This window comes from Microcaecilia unicolor, chromosome 6 (genome assembly GCF_901765095.1).
Source record: "Microcaecilia unicolor chromosome 6, aMicUni1.1, whole genome shotgun sequence".
NCBI lineage: Eukaryota > Metazoa > Chordata > Amphibia > Gymnophiona > Siphonopidae > Microcaecilia > Microcaecilia unicolor.
The window spans coordinates 320,311,359-320,334,418 of record NC_044036.1 but is presented as its reverse complement, the minus strand read 5'-3'; the positions used below and the strand labels follow the sequence as shown (position 1 = coordinate 320,334,418).

At 49.8% G+C, this 23,060-nt stretch overlaps 1 protein-coding gene across 1 annotated transcript in view; it reads right to left on the bottom strand.

Annotated features, from left to right (window-relative positions):
• Window positions 1-8,469: 8,469 nt before the first annotated feature.
• Window positions 8,470-23,060, bottom strand: part of ACSF2 (acyl-CoA synthetase family member 2) — a 138,294-nt gene continuing 123,703 nt past the window's right edge. Inside the window, exons 12-16 of the mRNA XM_030208351.1 lie at window positions 20,845-20,996; window positions 19,748-19,889; window positions 14,740-14,850; window positions 11,798-11,866; window positions 8,470-9,142 (exon numbers count right to left, since the gene is read on the bottom strand). Of these exons, the coding sequence (XP_030064211.1) occupies window positions 9,092-9,142; window positions 11,798-11,866; window positions 14,740-14,850; window positions 19,748-19,889; window positions 20,845-20,996 (525 nt within the window). The 3' untranslated portion in view covers window positions 8,470-9,091. The remainder of the gene's footprint in view (window positions 9,143-11,797; window positions 11,867-14,739; window positions 14,851-19,747; window positions 19,890-20,844; window positions 20,997-23,060) is intronic.

Sequence of the window (23,060 nt, the reverse complement as noted above, 5' to 3'; positions counted from 1 at the left end):
GCCAGAAGCCCAGGTCTCCACCCCAACTCTCCCCAGTAACCAAGGCACAAAAGATATAAAGGACTGAATCTTGCTTTTATCCCTGATGTTCCAAATTTCATAGAAATATTACACTATCCAGCAGTTAAAAAGACCCAGACCCAGGTATTCTTAATCCTCCGTTACCTCAGGTACAAATTTGGGGGTCCTTTTACTAAGCAGTAGTAAGCACTACCGCATGCTTCCTGCATGCCAAAACGAACTAGTGCACCCCACGGCAGTTCAGGCATCTGCACACGCTTCCTCCGGTACTAAAAATACTTTGTATTTTTTTGCACCAGGCAGGCAGAGAGTAGGCATGCCCAGCACTAATCAGTTGGCACAGCTACATTGCTGCATGACAACTAATTAGCATATGGTTAGTGCAGTGGACTTTGATCCTGGGGAACTGAGTTCCATTCCCACTGCAGCTCCTTGGGACTCTGGGCAAGTCACTTAACCCTCCATTGCCCCTGGTACAAAATAAGTACCTGAATATATGTAAACCACTTTGAATGTAGTTGCAAAAACCTCAGAAAGGCAGTGTATCAACTCCCAGTTCCCTTTCCCTATTTGAGATTCTACATGGAATGTTGCTGTTGCTACTGTTTGAGATTCTGGAATGTTGCTACTATTTGAAGATTCTACTTGGAATGTTGCTACTATTTGAGATTCTACATGGAATGTTGCTATTCCACTAGCACCATTCCATGTAGAAGCCTGCCCTTGCAGATCAGCAACGTGGCCGTGCAGGCTTCTGTTTCTTGCGCAGCCACATTGCTGATCTGCAAGGGCAGGCTTCTACATGGAATGGTGCTAGTGGAGGAGTAGCCTAGTGGTTATTGCAGTGGACTTTGCTCCTGGGGAACTGAGTTTGATTCCCACTGCAGCTCCTTGTGACCCTGGGTAAGTCACTTAACCCTCCATTGCCCCTGGTACAAAATAAGTACCTGAATATATGTAAACCGCTTTGAATGTAGTTGCAAAAACCTCAGAAAGGCAGTATATCAAGTCCCATTTCCCTTCCTGCCTACTAAATAGGTTTTGGAAAGGGCTCACGTGCTAATTTGGGAATGAGCGCCTGCCCATTAATAGAAAAAAAATGGAAATGTGGCCATTTTACAGCTGTGCTAAAAGTGGCCTCAGCGAGCGGGGAAACCCATGTGCTGATTGGAGTACATGACCCCTTTTAGTGCAGCTTAGTAAAAGGACCCCTTAGCCCTTCAGAAACAGGAAAATACCTACTGGGCCTGAACTGAACAAGTGTTGAGCTACCAGTAAATCCAAATTTAATTTCTGAGGCTCCTCTGGGCTTTCCCTGTGCATTCTTGAATTCAGAAACTGCTTTGGAGCCCACCACTTCCTTTGGGAGGCTGTTTTCATGCATCTGCCACCCTGTTCTGGTAGAATTGAATTATTATCTGGACAAGTGCTAGAGCAAAGTCGTCGGCCCATTTTGTAGGAGTTTTACAAAGGCTTCTGCTCTGTTCTGATGACCCTCCTGTGCTAAGAAACTGGGAGAATTATCACCAAGCTGTAGGGCTGACTAGGTCCCTGGATCCAGGTTGACGGAAGCTGCATGTTGTTCTTTTGCCATACATAGGTGTCTTATTGTTCTATCCCCATTTGTTTTATTTTTTTAGTTGTTTTTTTTTTTTTTACATTTTTTACAGTTAAATCAATGCACTTTTGTTTTAAAGAGTCAAAGCAGCTAGTTGAATGTTTCTTTATATGACCTTCATATTTTTGAATATTTTTATTGGCTATTGAAAAAAACATTCCTTATTCACTTGCGTGATATTAACGATCATTCATTTTTTTTTATACAGTGCTTATGAGTTGTGTGACATCTGTTAATTTTGGTTTTCTTTATTGTATAGCTCCACATCTAGGGGATATATCGATTTCATTTGGTTTCTATATGTGTACCTAGGAATCATGTGACCACAGAAAGTACATAGAAGCTTGGTAGCAGCAAGGTAGCTTGACTCAATGTTGTTCCTGACATTGGAGCCGACTCTGTGGGTGCTTGAGCACCCCCAATATTGAGAAAATTCCTTGTACAGTGGGGGAAATAAGTATTTGATCCCTTGCTGATTTTGTAAGTTTGCCCACTGACAAAGACATGAGCAGCCCATAATTGAAGGGTAGGTTATTGGTAACAGTGAGAGATAGCACATCACAAATTAAATCCGGAAAATCACATTGTGGAAAGTATATGAATTTATTTGCATTCTGCAGAGGGAAATAAGTATTTGATCCCCCACCAACCAGTAAGAGATCTGGCCCCTACAGACCAGGTAGATGCTCCAAATCAACTCGTTACCTGCATGACAGACAGCTGTCGGCAATGGTCACCTGTATGAAAGACACCTGTTCACAGACTCAGTGAATCAGTCAGACTCTAACCTCTACAAAATGGCCAAGAGCAAGGAGCTGTCTAAGGATGTCAGGGACAAGATCATACACCTGCACAAGGCTGGAATGGGCTACAAAACCATCAGTAAGACGCTGGGCGAGAAGGAGACAACTGTTGGTGCCATAGTAAGAAAATGGAAGAAGTACAAAATGACTGTCAATCGACAAAGATCTGGGGCTCCACGCAACATCTCACCTCGTGGGGTATCCTTGATCATGAGGAAGGTTAGAAATCAGCCTACAACTACAAGGGGGGAACTTGTCAATGATCTCAAGGCAGCTGGGACCACTGTCACCACGAAAACCATTGGTAACACATTACGACATAACGGATTGCAATCCTGCAGTGCCCGCAAGGTCCCCCTGCTCCGGAAGGCACATGTGACGGCCCGTCTGAAGTTTGCCAGTGAACACCTGGATGATGCCGAGAGTGATTGGGAGAAGGTGTTGTGGTCAGATGAGACAAAAATTGAGCTCTTTGGCATGAACTCAACTCGCCGTGTTTGGAGGAAGAGAAATGCTGCCTATGACCCAAAGAACACCGTCCCCACTGTCAAGCATGGAGGTGGAAATGTTATGTTTTGGGGGTGTTTCTCTGCTAAGGGCACAGGACTACTTCACCGCATCAATGGGAGAATGGATGGGGCCATGTACCGTACAATTCTGAGTGACAACCTCCTTCCCTCCGCCAGGGCCTTAAAAATGGGTCGTGGCTGGGTCTTCCAGCACGACAATGACCCAAAACATACAGCCAAGGCAACAAAGGAGTGGCTCAGGAAGAAGCACATTAGGGTCATGGAGTGGCCTAGCCAGTCACCAGACCTTAATCCCATTGAAAACTTATGGAGGGAGCTGAAGCTGCGAGTTGCCAAGCGACAGCCCAGAACTCTTAATGATTTAGAGATGATCTGCAAAGAGGAGTGGACCAAAATTCCTCCTGACATGTGTGCAAACCTCATCATCAACTACAGAAGACGTCTGACCGCTGTGCTTGCCAACAAGGGTTTTGCCACCAAGTATTAGGTCTTGTTTGCCAGAGGGATTAAATACTTATTTCCCTCTGCAGAATGCAAATAAATTCATATACTTTCCACAATGTGATTTTCAGGATTTAATTTGTGATGTGCTATCTCTCACTGTTACCAATAACCTACCCTTCAATTATGGGCTGCTCATGTCTTTGTCAGTGGGCAAACTTACAAAATCAGCAAGGGATCAAATACTTATTTCCCCCACTGTATGTGTCCAGGGAGGGGTTATTTCCATTGGGCTTAGCACCCCCAATAATTTTGAAAAGTTGGCTCCTATGGTTCCTGACACCTGCTGCAGCTGGAAAGGTGATAAAATGTGCTCCATTTAATAAGCTGAACCTTCATTATTACATTTTTAACATATGTTTGATAAGCTTCTGATTTGTATTTGTCCTTTATTCTGATTTGGCATTTTTTGTTTTTAGCGTTTTATGTACAAGTGTTGTTTTTAAAGGAATTTATATGCATTTTGATCTGTGGACAGGTATGTAATCTGATTTATGTGTATATTTAATTTTGTATATACGTGAGTTCTGTTCAGGTATATATTTTTTCTTATTTTAAATGTTATTCTTATAATTTTCATGTATTGACTTTTCAGTTACTCCTGATGCAGCCCAGTATTGGGTGAAATAAACATGGCCATGTCCAATTATTTTATGTGAGATCTCCAAATTCTTTAATAAGAGAACCTTTTGGTGCTCATTTTCAAAGCACACAGACTTACAAAGTTCCATGGAGGTGTATTTTCAAAGGGCTTAGACTTACAAAGTTACATAGAGGGGCATTTTTCGATATGACGTCTAAGTCCGTCTTTTGACATTTTGCAAAAAAACTTCCAAAATCTGAATAGGAAAGACGTTCATTTTCAAAAAAGAAAAATGTCTATCTTTTGTTTTTGAAAATACTGTTTCTAACAAGGTTTTGTGCTTTGGATGTTTTGTTTTTTGGTCCACTTTCAAAAAAAAATGTCCAAGTGAGAAACGTAGAAAATCAAGCCACTGGGATGTAGGAGGGGCCACCATTTTTAGTAGACTGGTCTCCCAGACATCCCAGGAGATACATGGGGAACCCTAGGGGGCACTGCAGTGGACTTCAAAAACACGCTCCCAGGTACACATCTCACTGTTGTTTCCTTATCTCATCTGCTCAGCCCCCCAAAACCCACTGCCCTCAACTGTACACCACTACAATAGCCCTTATGGGTGATGGGGGCTCCTGTATGTGGGTACAGTGGGTTTCTGGTGATTTCTGGAGGGCTCACTGTTTTCCCCCTGGTAGAGGGAGATAGGGACCAGAGACCCCCTCTCTATGGTGCACTGCACTGCACTGACCACTGCACTGCTCCAGGGACCTGCGTGCTGCTCTAATAGACCAGGCTCTAACATCTGAGGCTGTAATAGAGGCCTGCTAAATCATATTTGTATTCACATTTGTGGGGGGTAGGAGGTGTTCAGTGATCACTGGGGGGTATTGGGGGGGTCACCCCAATTCCCTGCAGCAGGGGCGTATCTGAACTGCGGCGGTAGGGGGGGCCAGGGCCAGAGAGGGGGGGCACATTATAGCCCCCCCCCCCGCCGCCGCCGCCGCCGCCGCCATTGCCGATCCCCCTCCCCCCAGCCGCTGCCATTGCTAACCCTCCCCCTCCGTTGCTCGCCTACCTTCGCTGGCGGGGGACCCCAACCCCCGCCAGCCGAGGTCCGCGTCCTCCTGCCGCTGCCGGCTGCCTTTGGTCCTTTCATTCTTCCATTGAAGCTGGCGCCGACGAAAAAGTTTCTTTTGAATCTGACGTCGCTGCACGTTGCACGTTGTACGTGCAGGACGTCAGACTCAGAAACAATTTCTGAGTCTGACGTCCTGCACAAACAACGTGCAGCGACGTCAGACTCAAAAGAAACTTTCGTCGGCGCCAGCTTCAATGGAAGAATTAAAGGACCAAAGGCAGCCGGCAGCGGCAGGAGGACGCGGACCTCGGCTGGCGGGGGTTGGGGTCCCCCGCCAGCGAAGGTAGGCGAGCAACGGAGGGGGAGGGTTGGCAGCGGTAGGGGGGTCCAGGGCGAAATCTGCGGGGGCCCAGGCCCCTGAGGCCCCACGCAGATACGCCCCTGCCCTGCAGTGGTCTTCTGGTTATTTAGGGCACCCTTTTGTGCCTTATTCATTATAAAAAACAGGTCTAGCTCAAAACGTCTCAGTCTGTGGCGCCCCCCTGCAGGAGATCAGTTGGCGCCCCCCCCCCCCCCCGCAGACGAACAGTTGGCGCACGTGCGCGCCCCCCTCCCCTCTGTGAAAATGATCGCTGCCCTCCCGCTCCCATGTCCCAACTGCCCGCCCTCTTCTCCCCCCCCCAAGATCCCTTTTAAATTTACCTCCGTCCGGCAGCGAAGGCGCGCCACAGCGTCAGTGAAGGAGGCGGTGCTCCCGACGTCTCTACTAGTCTTCCCTTCGCTCAATGTCCCGCCTTCTTCTGATGTCATTTCCTTGACGTCAGAAGAAGGCGGAACTCTGAGCGAAGGGGGAAGACTAGTAGAGACGTCGGGAGCGCCGCCTCCTTCACTGACGCTGTGGCGCGCCTTCGCTGCCGGACGGAGGTAAATTTAAAAGGGATCTTGGGGGGGGAGAAGAGGGCGGGCAGTTGGGACGCGGGAGTGCGAGGTAAGCATGGCGCGGCGGGGCACCGTCCTGTCCAAATGTTAGGAACACCCAGATCCCACCCTTAGCATGCCCCCGACACGCCCCCTTGTGATTTGAATGCACTTCTGATGGACTTCATAGGAAAAAAGTCTAAAAATTGGTTTTGAAAATACCAATCTGGCCATTTCTGTGAGAAAAACGTCCAGGTGCGGATTTTATGCCACTTTTTGGATGCTTTTCTCTTTTGAAAATGATCTCCATGGTAACCTATGAAACTTTGTAAGTCTAAGTGCTTTGAAAATGAGCCTCCACATCCACTTACACGCAATCTGCTGTCTTTCCTGCAAGAGATGTGTTATTCCTTTCCCCAGTTACAGCAGCTTATCAGTCCAACACTTCAATGGCTTAACCACAAGGACAGCCTCGGCCTGCATTTTAGGACCCAGGTCACTCGATTACCCTGGTGGACTCCAAATCCCCAAAACTTTGGGGCATGTTGGAACAATGGCGTCGACTCATCTGACTCGATAAGCATCTTTTTCCCAGCTATCAGAGAACCCTTAATAAACTTCTGAATTAAAGGTCTAAATCTGATTCTTAAGACTAGGACGCTGGACTAAGTGTTCATAAACAGAGGGAGGAGATGAATTAGCTAAATAACCAGGAGATGCTTTATAACACACTAGCCGTTGAGCCTGTGAAAACGGGCTACTTTTGGAATAGGGGGGGGGTTCCGAGCCCCCCCCCCGGAGTCGCCGCCGCCGCCCCTCCACCCGGCCCGAGCAGCACTGTAAACTTACATCAGCACGCAGCAGGCACATCAGCAAAGCTGCCGTCGGGGCGGGCTTCCTTCTCTGCCTGTGTCCTGCCCTCGTGTGACGTAACGTCAGCGAGGGCGGGACAAAGGCAGAGAAGGAAGCCCGACGGCAGCTTTGCTGATGTGCCTGCTGCTGCGTGCTGATGTAAGTTTACAGTGCTGCTCGGGCCGGGTGGAGGGGCGGCGGCGACTCCGGGGGAGGGAGGAGGGGGAGCAGTTCCGACGTCTGCAGCATGCCAGTAGAGACTTCCCTCTCTGTCCCGCCCCCATCATCACGTATTGAAGCGGGGGCGGGGCAGAGAGGGAAGTCTCTACTGCGCATTTGCGAGTGAGTACGGTCACTCGCCGTTTATATGTTTGATTGAACTTTGGCCTATAAATAAATGTGAAGATCTTGTTTTTGGTTCTGTTTACCAGCAGACATAGGTAAAAAGGCAGGGCCGCCGAGAGACTGGGCCAGGCCCGGGACAAGGCCGCCCCCGGGCCCCCCCACCGGGCCCTCTTTCCACCCCCGGGCCCTCTGCACTGACCTTAAGCGCCGCACCTTCGAAAGCGCAGCAAGCAGCGGCAGACCACTCCTTCCTTCTGTGTGCCGCCCTCACGGAAGTTACGTCAGGCGAGGGCGGGACACGGAAGGAAGGAGTGGTCTGCCACTGCTTGCTGCGCTTTCGAAGGTGAGGCGCTTAAGTTCAATGCCAGGGAGCGACGGAGGGTGGGCGGGCTGCGGCAGCGGAGGCCTGGGCCCGGGGAATTTTGTCCCCCCTGCCCCCCCCCCCTCTCGGCGGCCCTGTAAAAAGGATGCAGAAAACTGCATCTTAAGGATCAAACAGGTCGGTTTAAGCCTGTTGTGCAAAAAGAACCCCAAACAATCAAGCGTGTCTTATCAAGGCTGTATTTGTCTGTCTGGCTGTAACAGAGGCCAAACAAACCTCTGCCCCATTTGTCATGCACCCAGTTGCCGATACAGCGTGAAGTAAAAGGTTGGATCAGCCTCAGCCCCACTCTTTTCCTGGACACATGCTCATTTGCAAAGATGTAGTCAGTCAAACACTCAAAAAGCAGGAGCCACAGAAAGCCCAAGATCTCTATAGGTGATGACTGCTGCTGACCAGGGCCGCCGAGAGACTGGGCCGGGCCCGGGGCAAGGCCGCCCCCCCCAGGTCATTGCCGCCGCCGCTCCCCCCTCCGTCCGCCACCAGGCCGGGCCCCCTGTATTGAAATCACAGCGACTCTCACCTCCGTGTGAAAGCGCTGCAGGCAGCAGCAGATCGCCTCCCTTCGGGCCTCCTTCCCTCCCTGCGTCCCGCCCTCGTCTGACGTAACTTCTGGGAGGCCGGGACACAGGGAAGGAAGGAGGCCTGAAGGGAGGCGATCTGCTGCTGCCTGCAGCACTTTCACACGGAGGTGAGAGGCGCTGTGATTTCAATGCAGGGAGCCCGGCCCGGTGGCAGACAGTCGATGACGGAGGGCGAGTGGGACTGTGGCGCCGGGCCCCCCTTGAAGGCCTGGGGAATTTTGTCCCTCCTGCCCCCCCTCGGTGGCCCTGCTGCTGACAGCAGCCCCCAACAAACCCCTTTCCTCTCCTCTACCCTGTTCCATAGACAGAAACTTACTCAAAGAGGAGTAAATCCAGGGCAGCACCAGAGGACTGCAAAGGGAGGCGGGGTGCTCAGAATTCATTCTTCTCCCAAGCCCCACCTCTTGTATGGAAGTCAGGAAGGGACACACTTGGGTGGGTGCTGATGGCCCGTCTTTCCAAACCTATGTTATTGCTGCCACCCTTGACCAGCCCTTCGTTAAGTTTACAGTCGTGAGGCAGGGGACAGTGACGGAGGGGGAAACATGCAATCGTGCCACAAGTTAGGGGCTCATTTTCAAAGCACTTAGACTTACAAAGTTCCATAGATTACTATATAACTTTGTAAGTCTAAGCGCTTTGAAAATACACCTCATATATAAATTGCAACTTTTTGTTTCTTTGAAAGAATGAATATTTAAGGCTTAGGTGTTAAGAGGTAGGACTCGTTAGAGAGTTAGGCAATAATGGTGTCCACAGAAAATATCCAGATTCCTAAGGGTCGTAGATGGAAAGCTGGGTAGTAGGGTGAGGCAGCAGCGGTGGTGGGGGAGTTGTTTGTGCTGGATTTGTCAGTCTCCTTGTTCCTCCAGGCTTGGATCAGAGCTGTAGCTGTTTGTATATAATCTCCTGCAGTTTGAATTTCTGAATCTAAGAATCAGGGCCAGAAAGGAAAAGAAAATCTGTGAGTTTAAGATTAAAAAAAAAATGTCGCACAGGTTTTACGATTCAAGCGCTTAACAGCCTGTCACCTACCATTTCTGGGTTAAAAGGAAAGTACTGGCTGGGGTTTTTTTTGCATCTTCAGTTCCCAACTCCTAACTCAGGGGCTGATGCAGAAAGCCACCACAGGCAAAAGTGTGCAGTTAACGAGCAGTTCACATGCTCTATACTGACCACTGGATGTCAAAAGGGTTTCAGTTATTAAGTTAACTGGTGCTATAGACATCAGCACATATTAAATTTATGGTAAGAGGCGGTTAGCTTAGCGGAGTTTAAAAAAGGCTTGGACGGCTTCCTAAAGGAAAAGTCCATAGACTGTTATTAAATGGACTTGGGGAAAATCCACTATTTCTGGGATAAGCAGTATAAAATGTTTTGTACATTTTTGGGATCTTGCCGGGTATTTGTGACCTGGATTGGCCACTGTTGGAAACAGGATGCTGGGCTCGATGGACCTTTGGTCTTTCCCAGTATGGCAATACTTATGTACTTAACCTACAGCAATGCACTGCTCTGTGCTGATGTCCCACCTCATAAGCACTATGCCAGTAATCAACCGCCAGGTCTGAAGTAACATAGAAAGTTAATGAGACCCCCCAACCCTGCCCCCAACATGACTTTCTGCATCAGCCCTGGCAACTCTTGTGTCTAGGGCAGCCCCCCCCCAATCCAATCCCCCTCCCTCTCTCCTTATTACTTAAAAAAAAATTCCTTGGTGTCTAGTGGCACCCCCGGACTCCATCCTCTGCCTTCCCTTCCCCAGGACTGAAAAAGAGGCAGGAGCAAAGCCATCTTGGAAAATGGCAGTGCCTAACCTTGAATGATGCATCCTGGGATTCATGGAGCAGGGTCAGTTTGCCAAATAAGGGAATTTTTTTTAGCCTGGGTGGAAACTCTCTTATTTGGCAGACTGATACCATTCAGGGGTGCCATCAGATCTCCGGGGGAGGGGGGGGGGTTCAGATCAGACTAGTAGGAATTTTTATTTTAATGTTGGGGGTAGGGAGGGGCTTGAACCGGTTAGGGAGAGGGAAGGGGGGGGTGCTAGATTACCAGGGATTACCTGGACCAGTGCAGAAAGCTGGATCAGAACGCAGACCCTGCAGTTTGGTTTTTTTTTTACATGTCACCTTTCCTGTCAGTGCATGAGGCAATCACTGCTCAAGCACTGATAGGAAAGCGGACATTCAGTAATGAGCTACAGAGTGCTGCCGTGTTTTTAATTCAGCAGTAATCTGCATGATTATTGTTTACTGCATAGCCGTGAAATATTGTTATCATTAATTTCATGGTAGAAGCCGCATGCTGAGCTGCATGGCTTTCTGCATCAGCCTCTCAGTATGTGCAGGACGTCAGACTCACAGAAACAGAAGCCTGCACGGCCGCGTTGCTGATCTGCAAGGACAGGCTTCTACATGGAATGTTGCTAGTGGAATAGCAACATTCCATGTAAAATCTCATATAGTAGCAACATTCCATGTAGAATCTACAAATAGTTTCAACATTCCATGTAGAATCTCAAATAGCGAAAGGGAAATGGGGCTTGATATACCACAAAAACATTCAAAGTGGTTTACATATTATATTCAGGTACTTATTTTGTACCTGGGGCAATGGAGGGTTAAGTGACTTGCCCAGAGTCGCAAGGAGTTGCAGTGGGAATTGAACTTAGTTCCCCTGGTTCTCAGGCCACTGCACCAACCATAAGGCAAATACAAACAGAGAAGAGGGACATTGAAAAAAAAAAAAAACAATAAACAAAACTACAGCCTACTCAAGCAGTGGTTCCAGTACCTGTCCTGGGAGCTCCCCAGGCCTCAGGTTTTCAGGATATCCGCAACGAATATTCATGAGGGAGATTTGCATGCACTGCCTTCACTGCAATGCAGATCTCTCTCATAGTTATTACATAGAGATGCCATCGTGGAACCCTCTGTGGGTTGACACCCAGCTAATGCAGACAGTTCTGGTCTCCTGAGGAAACATTTGAAACATGGGTAATGTAGAGACCAGGCTCATATTGCGTTTTGCATACGAGTGAGAGGGAATAGAGAATTTATCACTGAAGTTTTAAACCTTTGTAGCAAACCCTGCAGACCCTGTTAGGAGTGTTTGTATGTGACAGTGGATCTTCCTTGAGAAGGGTACTGCGAAGTTTTGGAAATTCTACACAGCCTTACTGGAAGTGAAGAAATCGTGTTTATGCAAGATACTCTTTTGCCAACATTAATGAACTATGGAACTGGGAAGATAGGAATTGATTAATTAGTACACTCTGGGGGTTCTGAGGGACACTTAGTTTGGTTTTATGTTTTTGTAAGAGAAGTTGTGATGTAGGAATAAAATAACTGTATATTTGAAATTGTGTATCTGAAGTTTAGATCAATGTTTGATATATGCTGGATAGCCTGAAAACCTGACTAGCAGGTGACCCTCCCCCCCCCCCCCCCCCCCCCCCCCCCACACCTCCCACCTCCCCTCAAGGCCAGGTTTGGGAACCCCTGGCCTATTGTATTGAAAATTATTTCTCACTTTGCCCTGCTGATTCCCACTTACCAAATCACACCCTGGTTGCAGACTCACCTTGCCAGAGACAGTGAGAGGAAATTCTTTCATAAAAACTATGTAACGTGGTATCTTGAAATGGGAGATCTGGAATATACAGGAGAAGGGGAGAAATCACAAACTAATTAATGACACTACATTCAGCAGATGCCCGAACTGAAAAAGGCCAACATATGTATTTCTCCTGTGAAAGACAACATTAATCAATCTGACCCTGAAGCACTTAAGTCAGGGGTTCTCAATCCTGTCCTCGGGACGTGCCTGACCAGTCAGATTTTCAGGATACTCACAATGAAAATGCAAGAGAGAAATTTGCATACACTTCCCCTCTGAGCTCCCCCACCCTTCCCTAATCCCCTAATCCCCTTCTCCCCTCTCTGAGCTCCCCACCCTCCCTAATCCCCTTTAAGCACCCCTCTGAGCTCCCCCACCCTTCCCCAATCCCCTTCTCCCCTCTCTGAGCTCCCCCACCCTCCCTAATCCCCTTTAAGCACCCCTCTGAGCTCCCCCACCCTTCCCCAATCCCCTTCTCCCCTCTCTGAGCTCCCCACCCTCCCTAATCCCCTTTAAGCACCCCTCTGAGCTCCCCCACCCTTCCCCAATCCCCTTCTCCCCTCTCTGAGCTCCCCACCCTCCCTAATCCCCTTTAAGCACCCCTCTGAGCTCCCCCACCCTTCCCCAATCCCCTTCTCCCCTCTCTGAGCTCCCCCACCCTTCCCTAATCCCCTAATCCCCTTCTCCCCTCTCTGAGCTCCCCACCCTCCCTAATCCCCTTTAAGCACCCCTCTGAGTTAGTAAAGAAGATCTTGTCGACGTCGTCGTCCTTCCCACACTGAGTCCTGCCCGCCCTCGCGGTAATAGGAAGTTGCCTCAGAGGGGGGCGGGACTCAATGTGGGAAGGGCGACGACGTCAGCGAGATCTTCTTTACTAGCAGGGCAGACGCGAGGCGCGCTGCCTGCCACTCTCCGGCGCTTCGGAAAAAAAAATTTTTAAGGCGGAGCAGCGGGAGCGGAGCACCCCCCCACCCGATGACACCCGGGGCGGACCGTCCCCATCGCCCCGCCCTTGCTACGCCACTGTGTATTTGTAAAGTTGATTTATTGTATTTGCAACGTTTTGTATGAATATGTTTCATTGATACAAACATGATGATTATTGGATTATGAATAAGTATATATCAGGTTTTTTTTATTGATATAAATGACTGATTTATTAGTCCCTCGATATGGATACCATAAAATTATGAGGGAAATTTTCAGACTGTTTCCACTCAAAAACCAGTCGTACCTTTTACACCTGGGCTTTGCATCCATCTTCAGAGCGAAGAGTTTACTCTTACTTTTGCTTTGAAACTCACAGCAGATGCAGAGTAGTAACGTCACCTTCACATACATTGTGCAGGGGAAGGAGTTTGCTTGAAAAGTACAAACAGATTTGAACGTCCACCCACATATCTGCTGCAGACTCTTGGTCCCAGCAATTTTTAGATGACTGATTAATACAGGTAATGTTCTTTTGGACCAGGTAAATTGCTTTGAACGCTGTCCCTTGCCATATAACAACAAGAAACACCAAAGCAGACACTGTAAAGTCCAAAAGGTCTTTATTCAAACAATCCCGACCTCTTCGCCATGGCGAAGAGGTCGGGATTGTTTGAATAAAGACCTTTTGGACTTTACAGTGTCTGCTTTGGTGTTCCTTAGCTCAGTGGCGTTCCTAGGGGGGGCAGTGGGTGCGGTCCGCCCTGGGTGCACGCCGCCGGGGAGGTGCCACGTGCGCCTGTCTTCCATTGTTCCATGCTTCTTCTCTGCCCCGGAACAGGTTACTTCCTGTTCTGGGGCAGAGAAGAAGCATGGAACAACGGAGGACAGGCACGCGCGGCACCCCCCCGGCGGCGTGCACCCGGCAGGGGAGGGGTTCCTTCGCAGGGGTGTCCTTTCACCGGGGGGGGGGGGGGTGCTGCACCCGGGGGTGGGGGAGGGGCGCATCAGCGATCCGCCCCGGGTGCCAGCCCCCCCCCCCAGGAACGCCACTGCCTTAGCTCTATTGCTGCAAGACACTCAGGGGGTCTTTTACTAAGGCACGCTCACGTTTTTAGCGCGCTAAAAATAGGCGTGCGCTAAACGTTAGAGACGCCTATGCATTTCTATGGGCGTTGCTGTTTAGCGTGCGCCCAATTTTAGTGCGCGCTAAAAACGTGAGCGTACCTTAGTAAATGACCCCCTCAGTGCCTCTTTTTTGATCCAGCCTAGCCATATAAAATCCATACAGTATAGAAGATAGAGCATGATGCCTGGTAAAATCTGGCGGAATGCTGAATGCTAGTCACATGGTATCTCTGACCAATCACAGTTGGATGGTATCTGCTATTTGAACGTATACAACAGGCAGGGCTGCTGAGGGGGGGAGGCAGGGGGGACAAAATTCCCCGGGCCTGGGCCTCCAAGGGGGGCCCGGCGCCGAAGTCCCTTCCACCCGCCCCCCTCCGTCCACCACCGGGCCGGGCCCCCCTGAATTTAAATCATAGCGCCTCACCTCGACCTCGCTCCGTGTGAAAGAAGCGCAGCAGCGGCAGTCTGTAGATCGCCTCCCTTCGGGCCTTCCCTCCCTGTGTCCCGCCCTCGTCTGACGTAACTTGCGCGAGGGCGGGACACAGGAAGGGAAGGCCCGAAGGGAGGCGATCTGCAAACTGCCGCTGCTGCGCTTCTTTCACACTGAGTGATGTCGAGGTGAGGTGCTATGATTTGAATCAGGGGGGCCCGGCCCGGTGATGGACGGAGGGGGTGGGTGAAGGGGGGGCGACGATGACAACCTCGGGGGGGGGGGGGCAGCCTTGCCACGGGCCCGGCCCAGTCTCTCGGCGGCCCTGAGAACAGGTTCAGGAATGTGGCTGGCCTTGCTCTCTCCTTGTGTCTCACAGCAGAAATGAAAGGGGTGGAGGGGTGGGAAGAAGACATACTTTTCCTTTGCAGAACGCTTTGATATCCTCAGCCGAGCACTCATCATCAGTCTTCAGTCGGATACAAGCACAGACCTCCTCTCCCATTTTTGGGTCTCTCACACCGATCACCTGAAGCGACAGTCAGGAGGAGAGAGGGTGTGTTATTAAATTACAGATGGATAACACATATAAGGATCCTTTCAGGACCCTCACTACCCCTAGTATTTACTTATTTTCTGCACTTGATATACCACAAGTAATTCCTGAGGGGACTTGGCAGTTTACAATTTCTATTACAGGTACGTTGTACTGTCCCTAATGGGCTCATAATCTAAGTTATATATTGTACCTGGGGCAATGGAGGGCTAAGTGATCTGCCCAGGGTCACATGGAGCTGCAGAGGGAATTGAACCTGGCTCCCCAGGATCTCAACCCACTGCCGACCATCAGGCAGCAGCAGGAATTGAACCTAGTTCCTCAGGTCTATGGGGCAATGGAGGGCATAGTGATCTGCCCAGGGTCACATGGAGCTGCAGAGGGAATTGAACCTGGCTCTCAAGGATCTCAACCCACTGCCGACCATCAGGCAACAGCAGCAGGAATTGAACCTAGTTTCCCAGGTCTACAAACTGTCGCACTAACCATTAGGCCATGCCTCCACTCCAAATATATCTCTGGCCCCAGGACTATACTGTGTAGGGAGATGGTGTATACCATTCTGATACAGCATTCTTTGCTAGGATGATGGTACTGGTTCTGCTTAACCCCTTATAAGCCAGATTCCAAGAGTGTGGTGTGCATTTTGGATTGCCTTTGGATTTCTGTACAGATTTTTGAGTCGTGGAGTAGTTATTTATTTAGTGGGCTTAGTTGGTTTTGTCCAGGGCCGTGCCAACACGGTAAGCATGGCAGAAGGGCGCCATCCTCTGGGGGGCGCCCCGCCGCACCATGCTTACCTCGCCCTCTTCTCCCCAGATCCTTTTCCTTTTGTTTAAATTTACCTCTGTCTGGCGGCGTAGCGTCAGTGAGAAGGAAGCGGCGCTCCCCCGCCCCGACGTGTCTACTAGTCTTCCCTTCGCTGTGTTCCGCCTTCTTCTGACGTCAGAAATGACATCAGAAGAAGGCGGGACACTTAGCGAAGGGAAGAAAACTAGTAGACACGTCGGGGCGGGGGAGCGCCGCCGGACAGAGGTAAATTTAAACAAAAAAAAAGGAAAAGGATCTGGGGAGAAGAGGGTGGGCAGTGTAGCGATCGTTTTCGGGGGGGAGCGGCGCGGTGCCAATGGGGGGGGGGGGGTACCGGAGGCGCCAACTGCAGGGGGGCGCCGGAGACCCTAGGCACGGCCCTGGTTTTGTCCAATGTGAAGACTCCCTTGAGATTTAAGTTATTGTCCTCATCTAAAGTGTATTTGAAACTCTGAGGTTGTACCTACCCCTTTGCTTGAATTTCAGGAGTGAACTTGACAGCATGAGTTACAAGACAGAAAGAGAGAGGCACAAACAGAGAAGGGATTTCTTTGTGATGAGTTTGTGTGGAAGAGCATCCAACAGGGGAGAGAACAGGTTCCTCCCCTGCACTATTGAAAATTCCGAACCCCAAAGCCCTGACATGCAGCGATAGGGATCATAGACACAGATGAAGGAGATGTATGATGTGTAGCCGAACAGAAAAGTGTTTTCCAAATGCTGTACAATCTCAGGAAAATAAGACTACCTCAAAGCAGTAGATGTTTTGCCCAAATAATCAGAAGAGTTAGTTGGTGGAGTATAGAATCTATGCCTGGGCCTTGAAGGGAAACCTCATCTCCTCAAAGAGGTCATAGTGCCTTGGAGAAGAGTGTACATGTGATGAGGAACCCCTTAGGGGCCAGAGAGCCACCGAATGTACTGTCTGAGACAAAAGTACCCCATAGAGATGGAACCCAACATGAGGCCTTGAGACACTGGAGTGAAAAGAGACTTGGTGGGAGTTTTAGAGTTGCAGTTGAAGTTTGGGGAAAAAAAACCCCAAACAAGCAACTGCACAGTGCACACAATGGCTGCCGTTCTCACCTTTGGAGGAAGAGGGCAAACAGAGCATGCAAAAGCACCAGGAAGAAAGGAGAAGAATGTGCATGTGCTGAATGAAGAAGGGGAGAGCACTGGGAGAAAAATATTCTATAGGCCCTTGGGGGTATGAGCCACCAAATGGACTGCCCTAAAACAAGGTATCCCTTACACTCACTTTTCCAGATAACGCCTTGTGCTTGGGATGGAAGGGAGAGAAAGGCAAGCAATGCCGTCTCCAGAGGCAGATTAAGAGGTGTGCTCGTGCCCCAGACATAGGCAGCGAGAAAGAGATAGCATGTGGTCTGGACCCCAGACAAAAAAAAAAGGGGGGGGAATAAAATTGGGGAAGATTGCTGGGGCACAAAATAAAAATTGGAGCATCACATAGTAACATAGTAGATGACGGCAGAAAAAGACCTGCACGGTCCATCCAGTCTGCCCAACAAGACAACTCATGTGTGCTACTTTTGTGTATACCCTACTTTGATTTGTACCTGTGCTCTTCAGGGCACAGACCGTATAAGTCTGCCCAGCACTAGCCCCGCCTCCCAACCACCAGCCCCGCCTCCCAACCACCGGCTCTGGCACAGACCGTATAAGTCTGCCCAGCACTATCCCCGCCTCCCACCACCAGCTCTGGCACAGACCGTATAAGTCTGCCCAGCACTATCCCCACCTCCCAACCACCAGCCCCGCCTCCCACCACCTGCTCTGGCACAGACAGTATAAGTCTGCCCAGCACTATCCCCACCTTCCAACCACCAGCCCCGCCTCCCACCACCTGCTCTGGCACAGACCGTATAAGTCTGCCCAGCACTATCCCCGCCTCCCACCACTGGCTCTGGCACAGACCGTATAAGTCTGCCCAGCACTATCCCCACCTCCCAACCACCAGCCCCGCCTCCCACCACTGGCTCTGGAACCGACCGTATAAGTCTGCCCAGCACTATCCTCGCCTCCCAACCACCAGCCCCGCCTCCCAACCACCGGCTCTGGCACAGACCGTATAAGTCTGCCCAGCACTATCCTCACCTCCCAACCTCCAGCCCCGCCTCCCACCACTGGCTCTGGAACCGACCGTATAAGTCTGCCCAGCACTATCCTCGCCTCCCAACCACCAGCCCCGCCTCCCAACCACCGGCTCTGGCACAGACCGTATAAGTCTGCCCAGCACTATCCCCACCTTCCAACCACCAGCCCCGCCTCCCACCACCTGCTCTGGCACAGACCGTATAAGTCTGCCCAGCACTATCCCCGCCTCCCACCACTGGCTCTGGCACAGACCGTATAAGTCTGCCCAGCACTATCCCCACCTCCCAACCACCAGCCCCGCCTCCCACCACTGGCTCTGGAACCGACCGTATAAGTCTGCCCAGCACTATCCTCGCCTCCCAACCACCAGCCCCGCCTCCCAACCACCGGCTCTGGCACAGACCGTATAAGTCTGCCCAGCACTATCCTCACCTCCCAACCTCCAGCCCCGCCTCCCACCACTGGCTCTGGAACCGACCGTATAAGTCTGCCCAGCACTATCCTCACCTCCCAACCTCCAGCCCCGCCTTCCACTACCGGCTCTGCTAGGTCTTACACAGTAACATAGTAAATGATGGCAGATAAGACCTGTATGGTCCATCCAGTCTGCCCAAGAATTTGCCTGCAGCAGTAGTTTAATCATACAAAGTTATGTGAAGTCAAAATGTACCACTATATCCACTACTATACAACGCTTAATTATCAGAGTTACACAGTTACAATACCTGAAAGCTGCTAACATTCAAATTCTTTTCTACAATTAAGTTAAATTGCATACATATGGACTGTATGACACCCTCTTTTCGCTTAACTGAGACCTGCCATTAAAGCATTAAGGCTAGGGTTACCATATTTCGTCCTCTGAAAAAGAGGATACATGTCACGTCCCCTGCCCCGACCCTGCCCCGCCCACACCACATCCCTTTCGCATCCTTGCCCCACCCTTTCTTGCTCTCACCCCGCCCCCTGTCACATATTCCCCTCCCCTGCCCCCCCGTCACCTCCCCTCCCCCCGGGTCACATATTCCCCTCCCCTCCTCCTGTCACCTTCCCTCCCCTCCCCTTACTTATTATCTACTGCCCTGGTGGTCTAGTGACCTCTTCGGGGAAGGAAAGAGCCCCCTCTTTCCTGCCTGGAGTGCTGCCCTTGCCCTGCATCCTATTGCTGTGACGGTCTTGGGATTCAAAATGGCCGCCGAGAGTTGAAGTCTCGCGAGGCCGCTTCAACTCTCGGCGGCCATTTGAATCCCGAGACCGGCCCAGTGGTGGACGGAGGGGGGCTGTCGACGGGACCGGGGGTGGGCGGGTGGAGTCTGGGGACTGCGGTGCAGCAGCCTCGGGGGGGGGGGGGGGCAGCGGGGGCAGGGCTCTGGGGGCAGCCTTGCCCCAGGCCCAGCCCAGTCTCTCGGCAGCCCTGAACAAAGCCTTAATCCTAACGCCAGCTCTGAGCTGGCATAGGATTAAGGCGCTATTCCGCCCCTACGATCAAACCACTGTTCTCTAATCATAGGGACGGAATACAAGCAGAGCTCATTTAAATGTAATTTAAATGAGCTCTGCGTTATTGCTTCGCTCGGGCGATGTCAGCCTGCTGATCATGGGGGAGGAGATAAATAGAGGTGCTAAGTCCAGAACTAGTGGCCTCTAGCGCCCGCATTTACCTTTGATCATCAAGCCGAGGAAAAACAATTTCTGGATGGTTTCATTTGTCTGATGCGGTCCATAATATTTTGCACGCAAACTGAAGGACTCGACCTGTCTGCCATTGCACACATCCACTCTCACCCCATTCCTCCTAACACTGAAAGGAACTGATCAAAACCTATGCTACTCAAAAAAAAAGAAAAACTCCCTGAAGGGCAACCCAGCAGCCCTACCTGTTCACCAATCCTGGAGATGCAGTTTCTCCCCATTACTAAACCTCCACCTTCTGCAGCCTGCTTACCTGAGCTTCCTGGATGTTGGGGTGCGTATGCAGGAATTGTTCTATTTCTGCTGGATAAATGTTCTCACCTCCCCGGATAATCATGTCTTTGCAGCGTCCAACAATCTTACAGTATCCGTACTCATCCAAAGTAGCAATGTCTCTGAAACCAGAAAACTCATTGGACATGCAGAAGCCTGCCTGCCTTCTGTCCCCTCTGTTCACAACCCACAGCCCCATCCACCTCTCAATCCATTCCCAGACTGATCAGTAAAACATAACTCTTTTAACCCAATAACAAAGGAGGGCCTTGACAAACTTCTGAGATCTTAGACTAAGTACCTGCTCCCTCCACCCCTGCTAACGCAGCAGGCAAGCAGGGGCCTCATAGAAGTACATAAGTACATAACTGTTTCCATACTGGGACAGACTGAAGGTCCATGAAGCCCAGCATCCTGTTTCCAAAAGTGGCCAGTCCAGGATGCAAGTACCTGGCAAGATCCCAAAACAGTATAATGCGTTTTATGCTGCTTATCCTAGAAATAAGAAGTGGATTTTCCCCAAGTCCATCTTAATAATGGCTTATGGACTTTTCTTTTAGGAAGCTATCCAAACCTTTTTTAAAACCCCGCTAAGCTAACCGCTTTTACCACATTCTCTGGTAATGAATTCCAGAGTTTAATTACATGTTGAGTGAAGAAATACTTTCTCCGATTTGTTTTAAATTTATTACTTTGTAGCTTCATTGCATGCTCCCTAGTCCTAGTATTTTTGGAAAGAGTAAACAAGCGATTCACATCTACCCATTCCACTCCACTCATTATTTTATAGATTTCTATCATATCTCCCCTCAGACATCTTTTCTCCAAGCTGAAGAGCCCTATAAGGAAAGGCTAAAGCGGTAGGGCATCCTGGCTCTGACAGTAGTCAATCCAGGTTACAAAGCTACCTCTGTGCCCCAACCTCACCTCATTCCACACCTCATACCTTGTTCAACTGTTCTACAACTAAGTCCTACATAATTCTCTCCAACATATCCCTGGGTTCCTCCACTACTTTGGCCTCTTCACGTAAAGAAATGCGAGTCCCCTGCTGATAGAAAAGCGTATTAAACATACCCAGTCTTGTACCATTTGTCCGGAGTAATCACTTCTTTGGTTTTCTCTTCATCTTTCCAATACCCCAACATAACGCAGTAGCCTCGAATCATGAGTTCTCCAGAAGCATTCAAAGGCAGAGTCTGACCAGTTTCAGGGCTCACAACTTTTGCCTGGGAAAAGAGAGATGAATTAAAGGGAAGAAAAACAGTGGGCTCTAAATCCAAAATACCTAGGCATGGGTCCATAGGGCCTGGGTCTAGCTCTGCATTTGTAGGGGCTCCACTGGCCTGGATTACCTTCCGGTCCTAGCTGCTGCTGTGTTGAGCTGTGTTGTAGGTCCTCACTAACCACTGTGAGTTCAGGCTCAGACTAGAGAATGACACGGGGACAAAGTTTGTCCCCGTACCCGTGGGTTCTGTTTCCATCCCCAACCCTGTTCCCGCAGGCTCTATCTCCGTCCCCGCCCCGTCCTCGCAATTTTTGTCCCTGCCCCCACCCCCATCCCAACCCAACCCCGTGGGCTCTGTCATCATCTGCAGAAGCCTTGAACACTTATGATTTTATATTTAAATCTTTTTATTAAAGTATAAAAAGGAACAATATGCTGTGCAACTGTTGTTTATAAATCACAAATAGAAAACAATAATAACAACAAGCAACTATAATAACTCCCCCCTCCCCTCTACCTTTCCAACCCCAACAATAGCGTGGAGGAGTGGCCTAGTGCTTAGGGTGGTGGACTTTGGTCCTGAGGAACTGAGTTCAATTCCCACTTCAGGCACAGGCAGCTCCTTGTGACTCTGGGCAAGTCACTTAACCCTCCATTGCCCCATGTAAACTGCGTTGAGCCTGCCATGAGTGGGAAAGTGCAGGGTACAAATGTAACAAAAATAAAATAGATACTATTGGAGATTCTACATGGAATGTTGGTATTCCACTAGCAACATTCCATGTAGAAGGCTGCGCAGGCTTCTGTTTATGTGAGTCTCACAGAAGCAGAAGCCTGTGCGGCCACATTGGTGATCTGCAAGGGCCGACTTCTACATGGAACGTTGCTAATGGAATAGCAACATTCCATGTAGAATCTCAAATAGTAGCAACAGTGGAGGAGTGGCCTAGTGGTTAGGGTGGTGGACTTTGGTCCTGAGGAACTGAGTTGGATTCCCACTTCAGGCACAGGCAGCTCCTTGTGACTCTGGGCAAGTCACTTAACCCTCCATTGCCCCATGTAAGCTGCATTGAGCCTGCCATGAGTGGGAAAGCGCGGGGTACAAATGTAACAAAAATAAATAAAATAGCTGACTTCTACTACCCTTTTGTACCCCCAAAGAATCCTAATCCACCCTATTAAAATGTCCAGGGGTACAAAACACAACCCACTCTGTAAACCCTAGCTCAGGAGAAATATGCCCTATGAAGCACTGTTATGATTTTTTAATCTGTGGATGAAAGTCATCAACCACTTCATGATTCAGTCTACCTCTCCTGTCTTCCATAGTCCTTCCTGAAATAGAAGAAGTCTTCTTAGAAGATGTGCCGGTAGCAGGAATATACAGGATCCCCCATGCAAATTTTGTTAGTTGTGGCCAGCATGTTTGCTTGTTTTTCCAAAAAATCAAAATATCGTCGTCTGCATCACTCAAACATAAATAACAGTCCAGTTCATTAACAGGCTTCAAAGTAGAAAATGACACTCCCCACGGGCTCTGTCCCCATCCCTGCCCCGTGGGATCTGTCCCTGCCCCAACACCGTGGGCTCAGTCCCCGTGGTTACCATGCATCCCTGTCCCGGTGTCATTCTCTAGTTCAAACTTCCTAGGACCCAAATGGCTTCCTTGCTCTGTTCCTATGAGTGCATCAACTCCCAAGTTCTTCTTGTGAAACTGAGAGCAATGCAGGAGTTTGGTCACTAAACCCACCTGCAGTGCCACAGTGCTGGAACAGAACAAGAAATTGAAATCAGACATTCAAGTTTTGACAGCTGTGGCAAGGTGAGGAAGGGGCAGAAAAAAGTATTTGGTCAGGGGGAAGGAGGAGGAGGAGACAGGAGTGAGAAGAGGCTGGAAGATGATAAAGGTATTAAGGAGTGAGGGGTGCACAGGGAGGGCCTGCCTGAGAGGAGGGACCATAAAGGGAGAGGATAAGGAGGAGCTGGACCCAGGGATCCTGTGAGATACACAATTGTCTGTGAATTTGTATCTACACATGAGAGAGAGGGCAATGGGGGAAAGCAG